This window comes from Chelon labrosus (assembly GCF_963514085.1).
Source record: "Chelon labrosus genome assembly, chromosome: 2".
NCBI lineage: Eukaryota > Metazoa > Chordata > Actinopteri > Mugiliformes > Mugilidae > Chelon > Chelon labrosus.
In genome coordinates this window covers 2,713,380-2,722,996 of record NC_140338.1, presented here as the reverse complement: position 1 = coordinate 2,722,996, position 9,617 = coordinate 2,713,380, and the positions used below count along the sequence as shown (strand labels likewise).

Sequence of the window (9,617 nt, the reverse complement as noted above, 5' to 3'; positions counted from 1 at the left end):
TATTGTCAAGTCTGAATGAAAGTAGATGACGTCCTGTCCTCTGACTGGAGACACCTGGAGACACCTGGAACTAAGCGCCTCCTAGACTCAAAGTTCCTGTGGTGTCATTCAGTTTATTTCCCGTGTCCTTGTTCCTGGTCAGTGTTCTCAGACGGTTCCGTGTTGGTTCCTTGTCAGTTCCATGTTGGTTCCACATCGGTTCCCCATTGGTTCCATGTTGGTTCCATGATGGTTCCATGTCAGTTCCGTGTTGTTCCGTGTTGGTTCCATGTTGGTTCCATGATGGTTCCTTGCCGGTTCCATGTCAGTACAATATTGGTTCCGTGTTGGTTCCTTGTCAGTTCCATGTCGGTTCCACATTGGTTCCATGTTGGTTCCATGATGGTTCCTTGCCGGTTCCATGTCGGTACAATATTGGTTCCATGTTGGTTCCTTGTCAGTTCCATGTCGGTTCCACATCGGTTCCTTGTCAGTTCCATGTCGGTTCCACATTGGTTCCATGCTGGTTCCCCGTTGGTTCCATGTTGGTTCCATGATGGTTCCTTGCGGTTCCATGTCGGTTCCGTGTTGGTTCCATTTTGGTTCCACATCGGTTTCATCTTGGTTCCCCGTTGGTTCCATTTTGGTTCCATGTCGGTTCCATGATGGTTCCTTGCCGGTTCCATGTCGGTACAATATTGGTTCCATGTTGGTTCCTTGTCAGTTCCATGTCGGTTCCACATCGGTTCCAAGGTGGTTCCACGTCGGGTCCACATCGGTTCCATGTTGGTTCCCCGTTGGTTCCATGTCGGTTCCATGTCGGGTTCCATGTTGGTTCCATGTAGGTTCCTTGCCGGTTCCATGTCGGTTCCGTGTTGTTCCGTATTGGTTCCATGTCGGGTTCCATGGTGGTTCCATGTTGGTTCCATGATGGTTCCTTCCGGTTCCATGTCAGTTCCATGTTGTTCAGTGTTGTTCCGTGTTGGTTCCATGTCAGTTCCACATCGGTTCCATGTTGGTTTCCCGTTGGTTCCATGTAGGTTCCATGTTGGTTCCACCCTCGCTCCATGTCAGTTTCCATTTTGGTTCCATGTTGGTTCAATATTGGTTCCCTGTTGGTTCCATGACGCTTCCATTTTGGTTCCATGTTGGTTCCTTGTCAGTTCCATGTCGGTTCCACATTGGTTCCACATCAGTTCCATGTTGGTTCCACATCAGTTCCATGTTGGTTCTATGTTGGTTCCATGTTGGTTCCTTTCTGATCTGCACCACGTATGAAATATAAATAAAAATATTAATTTTCAACACAGAGGCCTGGAGGTCACTGAGCGCGCTCAGATGACTTCCTGTTCACAGGAAAACAGATCAATATTTATTTGATCAGGTTTCATCGCACTGCATTAAACACGAGAACACATCATTTGGCATGTCACATGGTTCTGTTTCACTGACTCGTTCTCAGTCACTTGTTTTTAAACCAGAACAACAGACCTCTTTGTATTTCATAGCAGTTCACACAGCCGTTGTCAGACATTAAAGGTTCTCAGTTTACTCCTCGATGCTCAGAACCTCAGTTGAGACCAGTATAACACAGCGTTTACTGCTCTGGTTCTATTCCTGATTCTCAGACAGAGAACCAGGAATAGAACCACAGTCTGAATGTGTTTCCCTGCAGAGCTGCAGTCACCCTGAAAACCAAACAGAGAAGCTGACGCTGTAGAATCTGAACCATCTGAAGCTTTAATCATCGATCAGTCCGTCGGCCGTGGATCAATACATGATTTTAGAGATCGATCGTTTTTAGATCTGTTCTTTATTTCACAGCTGATTACTGATCAGCTGATTGATGACCACATTTACCTCCACTTATTTCCACCTCTGTCCCTTCAGCCAATCACAGACGTCAAAGTCAAGGTGGGGGACTCTAGGGAGAGGGGGAGGGGTTGCCATTCCAGGGGGAGGGGAGGGGGGTCGTGTTACAGGAAGCAGCAGAGTCCAGCCGGGACGCTGATGAATTATTGATCAACTAATGGACAAGTTTTTTTTTTTTTTTCTCTGTCACGTTGAGTTTGACTCTGAGAGGACGACAGGAGTCACCTGAGATTTCCCATGAGGCATCAGTCACCAGGTCACCACGGAAACACGACAACATCCTGACGAGTCAGCTGAGACCAACAGAGGACGCGAAAAGTCACCTTCATCATCACCATCGCCACCTTCATCATCATCATCATCATCATCTTAATCACCTTCATCCTCACCATCAGCTTCATCACCACCCTCATCAGTATCTTCCTCATCACCTTCATCACCTCCTCACCTTTATGACCTTCATCATAATCACCATCATCATCACCTCCATCATCATCTTCATCACCTGAGACTCTAACACAGGGTCTAGTTATTATGAGCCAGTAATTGTTATTAAATCTTCATCATCATCTTCATCATGGTGTGGTCCATGGCTCTCTGTCCACTCAGTCAGCAGTGATGTCACTCTCCTGGTCTTTTCAAAATAAAACACGGTTATGTGAAAGACTCTTACTTTGTTTCTGTTATTATTTCTGAGACAATGACTCCTGCTGATGTTTCCATGACAACGCTACCAGCATCCACACCATGTGTTCGTGTGTTCATAATTAATTCATGTGTTCATCATGTGCTGGGATCATATGTGTATCATGTGTTCTGAACGAGTTCATCATGTGTTCATCTTGTGTTCATCGTGTGTTCTCAATGAGTTCATCATTGGTTCTGCTTGTGTTCATGTGTTCATCATGGGCTGTGATCATGTGTTCATCATGTGTTCATCATGTGTTCTCAATGAGTTCATCATTGGTTCTGCTTGTGTTCATGTGTTCATCATGGGCTGTGATCATGTGTTCATCATGTGTTCATCATGTGTTCTCAATGAGTTCATCATTGGTTCTGCTTGTGTTCATGTGTTCATCATGGGCTGTGATCATGTGTTCATCATGTGTTCATCATGTGTTCTCAATTAGTTCATCATTGGTTCTGCTTGTGTTCATGTGTTCATCATGGGCTGTGATCATGTGTTCATCATGTGTTCATCATGTGTTCTCAGTGAGTTCATCATTGGTTCTGCATGTGTTCATGTTATCATCATGTGTTGTGATCATAAGTTCATCATGTGTCCATGTGTTCATCGTGTGTTCTTAATGAGTTCATCATTGGTTTATCATGTGTTCATCATGTGTTCTTAATGAGTTCGTCATTGGTTCTGCATGTGTTCATGTGTTCCTAACGAGTTCATCATGTGTTCTTAATGAGTTTATAGTGAGTTCATCATGTGTTCATCATGTGTTCTTAATGAGTTCATCATGTGTTCATCATGTGTTCATTTGTTCATTGTGTGTTCTTAATGAGTTTATAGTGAGTTTATAGTGAGTTTATAGTGAGTTCATCATGTGTTCATCATGTGTTCATGTGTTCTTAATGAGTTCATCATGAGTTCATCATGTGTTCATCATGTGTTCATCATGAGTTCATCATTTGTTCATCATGTGTTCATTTGTTCAACATGTGCTGTGTTCATGTGTTCATCGTGTTTTGTGATCATTGACCTCCTACTGTCACAACAGCTCCACTCAGCTCCACTCGCTACTTCCTGTCCGGACTTTCACAATAAGAGTCTATCAAGCGAATGTAGTAAGCAGAGTTTGTGTCCATGCAACTGATCAGTGAAAATGTTTCTGTTGTGGTCAGATGATAAACTTATCTCTACTAGAACCATGAAAACATTTAAAGCTGCAAAATAAAGTCTGTGGTTAAAACTAAAGGAGCAAAAGAAGAACCTTTTATCCACAGAGACATTAACGTGGAGCTCCTCTTCCACGCCAGAGATGGAGACACGAGCCAACGGCTAGCATTTTCATACTAATACTACATCTACTAATAAATTACACCACTACCACGTCTTGTGCGGTCTGCAGTTTATTTTGAAAGCGTGGGATTTCCGGTGCCGCCGTGCTACCTGCGGTCACCTTGACGCAGCTCCGTCAGTCGGCATGACAACGAGCTCTCGAGGGCAGGACGGACGGGGAACGGCTGACGGGCGCGAGGATGGCAGCAGAAGATGCCCAGTAACGGGAACCGAGCGAGCGGCAGCACCGGGACCTGCTCCGGGACCTGCTCCGGGACCGGCACTGGGACCGGCTCGGTCCATGTCCCGGCCATGGAGAGAGCCCGGCCGGCGACGGTGACGGTGTCCGCGGTGAGCCTGTGCCTCAGCGTACTGTCCCTGCTGCTGCTGGTCACCGCCATCTCCACCGACCACTGGTACGAGACCGACACCCGCCGACACAAGGACAACTGCGACCGCCACGGATCCGACTCCAACGACCAGAAGAACCGCGAGATGCCCATCTACCACCTGCCGCTGGTGGACACCGGCAGCGGCGCATCCCGGCAGCGGGACGTGGCGCTGATGAAGCCCGTGCATGTGGGCAGCAGAGAGGAGGAGCTGCTGGAGAACTGGCGGGCCATCCTGGGGATGGGCATCCTGGAGACGGAGTGCGGCAGGCCGCTGTTCTCCACGCACTCCGGCCTGTGGAGGAAGTGCTACTTCAAGGGCCTGGACCCAGACATCGACAAGCTCATCGTCCGGGGTCAGACATGTACATCAGATATACATATATACGTTTTATACTCATTTATATACATATATACTGTGCTATATTTATATGTGCCCATATAACATATCTGTCATATTATGTAAACAGTATACAGTATTATGTATGTATTATGTACAGTACTGTACTGTACCTACATATACAGACATATATGGGCCTATACATATATATACTGTATATATATATATATAGGCCCATATATGTCTGTAAACACTATACTGTTTACTGTATATACACACTTATAGATTCCTATAGACTGATTGATCAGTAAATCAATATAGTTATAAGTATATTACGGTGACAAACTACATATACAATCTGTATGTTTATATAACATGTAGACACACCTGTCCTGAAAGATTCATGTTGTGACAGGTGACTTATGGATTGTGGGATATGTTGTCCGTCAGCTGTCAGTGTGAACACATCTCACTGTGTGATGATATCAGTCCAGGACGCTCAATAATAACGGTTTTACACTGGATTAAAGTAGATTCTGGATTGTTCATGACAACTCTGACTGAACCAGTTTCAGACTGGCTGCACACTCTGGTTTTTGAATCGGTTTCACTCTGGTTTTGAATTGTTTCACATTCTGTTTTTAAACTGGTTTCACTCTGTTTTTAAACTGGTTTCAAATTGCATTCACTCTTGTTTTAAAGTGGTTTCACTCTGGTTTTAAATAGATTCAGACTCATTTCCTGGGGCAGAGCTTCACAAATCCGAGACGAAGAAGAGGAGAAAGAGAAGATTATTATTTATAGAAACTAGATCCAAGCTGTTTTTAGAAGCAGCACTGTTACAGAAATAATAAGAAAGTGGTTCAGATTGGTATTAGACTGGTTCAGACTGGTATCAGACTGGTTTCACACTGGTCCAGATGGTTCCAGGCTGGTTCCACACTGGTATATGACTGGTTCAGACTGGTTTTGGATTAGTATCAGACTGGTTCAGACTACGTAGTTCAGTCTTTTCCAAACTGGTTCCAGACTGGTTTCACACTGGTTTCACACTGGTTTCACACTAGTATCCAACTGGTCCAGACTGATTTAAGACTGATTTCAGACTGGCTCCTGTACCCATCTGCTGCAGCTGCTGTAGTAGGGCCTGTGCAGGCTGAGAAGTGGTTGGTAATGTGGCGTCTGCAGAACCAGTCTATATTATTCCAGACTAGTTCAGACTGGTTGCAAACTGGTTTCAGACTGGTTCAGACTGGCTGTGACTGGCCCTAGACTGGTTCCAAACTGGTTCTGCTGCAGGTGCTGTAGTCAGGCCTGTGCAGGCTGAGAAGTGGTTGGTAACGGTGACGTCTGCAGTTTTTGTCGCTGCAGTCTCTGGCGAGCTGCCGACCTGAGAGCTGGAGGTCAGAGGGATGGTGAGCGGAGAGGAGCTGGACCCCGACAACACTCAGACCACACATCAGATTACAGCGCTTCAAATCACATTAGCTAACATTATGTTACATATCATTACACTGCATTAGGCTGGACCCTGAGCTCAGATCAGATTAGATCAATCGATCCCAGAGGAGATGATCAGAGGCAGCTCGGAGCAAACACAGAGGAAGACTGGTTCTATGTCTGCTGCAGTCTGAGGTCACATGGTCACTGTCACTACTATCATCTCGTCACATGATCACTGTTATTGCCATCAGCTGGTCACATGATCACTGGCGCTACCATTACTACTACCTTCAAATCAAGAACATGAAGTTCTGACTTAGAGCTGGACCCCAATAACACCGTACTACCAACATGTGAAGCTCTAACATGTGAAGCTCTAACACACGAAGCTCTAACATGTGAAGCTCTAAAACGCGAAGCTCTAAAACACGAAGCTCTAACACGTGAAGCTCTAGTACGAGAAGCTCTAACATGTGAAGCTCTAATACGTGAAGCTCTAACATGTGAAGCTCTAACATGTGAAGCTCTAGTACGAGAAGCTCTAACATGTGAAGCTCTAATACGTGAAGCTCTAACACGTGATGCTCTAACATGTGAAGCTCTAACACACGAAGCTCTAACATGTGAAGCTCTAAAACGCGAAGCTCTAAAACACGAAGCTCTAACACGTGAAGCTCTAATACGTGACGCTCTAACATGTGAAGCTCTAATGCGGGAAGCTCTAACACGTGATGCTCTAACATGTGAAGCTCTAACACGTGATGCTCTTAACATGTGAAGCTCTAATACGTGAAGCTCTAACATGTGAAGCTCTAACACGTGATGCTCTTAACATGTGAAGGTCTAATACGTGAAGCTCTAACATGTGAAGCTCTAAAACGCGAAGCTCTAACACGTGAATGTCTAACATATGAAACTCTAATATGTGAAGCTCTAACACGTGAAGCTCTAACATGTGAAGCTCTAACATGTGAAGCTCTAACATACGGAGCTCTGACATGTGTAGCTCTAAAATGTGAAGCTCTGATGATTTAATCCGAGCAGCGGAGTGTTTGTCTACAAGCGTCCCATGTTTCCCATAATGCACCAGGAGACTGTCAGCCATGTTGTCTGGAGTCTTTGGACGCTAACGATGTCTCACCTGTGTTCCTGCAGGTATAGCCGACCGCTGCACCGCTGTGAAATATCACTTCTCTCAGCCAATCAGACTGAGGAACATCCCTCTGAACCTGACCAGGACCATCCAACAGGACGAGTGGCACCTACTGCGTAAGTTCACCACCAGAGGAGAGGGACAGTGGACAGGGACAATGGGCAAGGGGACAGAGGACAGGGGATGTCCCATCTCTGACTGGACGCTGACTAGAGTAAATAATGTTCATCCAGACTCTATCATATGGACGTCTGAAGTGTTGCAGTGGGGTTTCCTGGTTGCCACGGAAACATACCATGACAGTCCTGTAAGTCCTGTAACAGAGGGACAGTGGGGGGTGAGCAGGAGGCAGTTACCACGGCAACGCTCTCTGTGCTTCTTCATGTACCACTCTCGTTGCTGGCAGTCTTTCACTTTAAACATTTATCCATCAGTCTTTCCTCAGCAGTGAAAACATGTTTTCAGGTTGTCGTCCGTTTAATGTTTCTACAGGCGTCACAACGAGATGCCACAGTTCACTGTCACATGTGTGTAACATCTGTCTCCATGACTGCGTGTCCACAGACCTGCGGAGGATCACAGCTGGATTTCTGGGTATGGCGGCGGCCGTACTTCTCTGTGGAAGCATTGTGGCGTCAGTTGGATTCTTCTGGGAGGAGAGTCTGACACAGCACGTTTCCGGACTCCTCTTCCTCATGGCAGGTAACTCTTCATCATGGTAGTTATTCACCTGTAGACTTGTGGCTCCCTCTGCTGGCGACTGCTGGAGCTTACAACAGGAGTCCAGAGAGGGACACCATCAACACTTCAGTTTGACTGAAGATTAAGATTGAATCCGTTCTGTTCTCTGTTCTGATTGGTTCTGTCTGGACCATTTCCAGGGATTTTCTGCACCATCTCTCTGTGTACGTATGCAGCCAGTGTGACCTACGACCTCTCCAGGAACCCGCCCTTCATCTACGGCCTGCCGGCAGACGTGGATCACGGTTATGGTTGGTCGATCTACTGCGCCTGGGCCAGTCTGGGTCTCACTGTGGCATCCGGCTGTGTTGGTACCACCTTCCCTTTCCTGAGCCGGGCCGGAGCGCTACGATCCAAAACCGCCCGGGAGTCTTCCGTCTGATCAGCTGGCTGTCCGTCAAGAGGAGGGGGAGGAGGAGGAAGAACAGGAGGAGCAGCGTTAATGGTTGAACTCTGGGGCAGTGTCCGAACTGGGGCAGGTCCACTGAAGCCGGGTTCTGGGAGGAACTCCTCCAGTATTAGTCATTTCTGATGTGGATATTAATGAACCTTTAAAAACTCTCAATCTAAAATCCAGGTGAATGTTTAGTTTATGAAATCTGTAAATCTAGTTCCTGCTGAGCTCTGGGTCGGACTCACCTGGTCCTCATGTACAGGTGTCATTAATCAGGTCCAGGTGAGTCCAGGTGAGCCCAGGTGAGTCCAAGTGAGCCCAGATGAGCCCAGGCTACAGAGCAACTCTGACTGTCACTGACTAACGTCACCGACTGGACTGGATGAGACCAGAGTCAGATGTAAACAAAAAACACTGTACAGCACTGAGATCAGTCCTCAGTCCATCTGGTCCAAGTCCTCAGACCTGGTCCAAGTCTTTAGACCTGGTCCAAGTCCTCAGACCTGGTTCAAGTCTTTAGACCTGGTCCATCCGTCCAGACTCTCAGATCTCAGTTGTTCTCATGTTCTCCAGCTGATAATTTCTGCTGTCTGGTTTATCTCTGTGGTGGTGGTGGTGGATCTGGTTCTGGTTTCAGCTGACTGTAAATCAGAACCACTTGCTCTCTCAGTAATAATGAGTGACCGGGGTCAGCACATGCCGCTGTTCACATTAATTGATACACGTCAGCAATTACAGCTTAGTTATGTCTCTGCCATGCTGCATATTGTAGCTGTGCGGTTGTGTGTGTGTTGCCCATTTACACTAATGCCATAGAATGTGAAACCCAGTGTGTATGTAAAGAGCTGCCTGTGTCTCCCACAACTCACCCCCTCCTCCCCCTGTTATTTTCTCCGTGTCTGTCCCCCTGTTCTCTCACCCGTTCTCCCCGTCAGTCAGTCAGTCATGTACTGTGCTCTGTCTAATGGTTGAGTAACCAGGTGGACACCAGAGGGACTGGGTAGACCAGGACACACATAACCTAATTCTTGTCACTCACAAATTATGTATTAGTGTGTGTGTTTGTCTCAGTCCCCCGGGCCTTCCTGTGTCTCTCACTAAAGACAGACGGTTGACGGAGCGTGAGTGTGTCTCTCGCCTCGCCTGTCGCCCCCGACAACAACCTTGGTGGTCTGGAGGGACCTCCTCGGTTCCTCCTCAGTTCATCTCTGGTATAAACTTTAGTGTTCAGGAGCTGAAGCATCAGGGTGGAGACCGCCACTAAGTTCTACTGATGGACAAGCTGGCCGTCTCCC

At 46.8% G+C, this 9,617-nt stretch overlaps 1 protein-coding gene across 1 annotated transcript; it reads left to right on the top strand.

Annotated features, from left to right (window-relative positions):
• Positions 1 to 4,075: 4,075 nt before the first annotated feature.
• tmem178a (transmembrane protein 178a) lies at positions 4,076 to 8,310 on the top strand (the record flags this gene model as incomplete). The annotated part of the gene is made up of 4 exons (XM_084570186.1): positions 4,076 to 4,607; positions 7,190 to 7,303; positions 7,752 to 7,889; positions 8,069 to 8,310. The coding sequence occupies 4 exons, from the start codon at positions 4,076 to 4,078 to the stop codon at positions 8,308 to 8,310; spliced, it is 1,026 nt and encodes a 341-aa protein (XP_084426312.1).
• Positions 8,311 to 9,617: the final 1,307 nt, after the last annotated feature.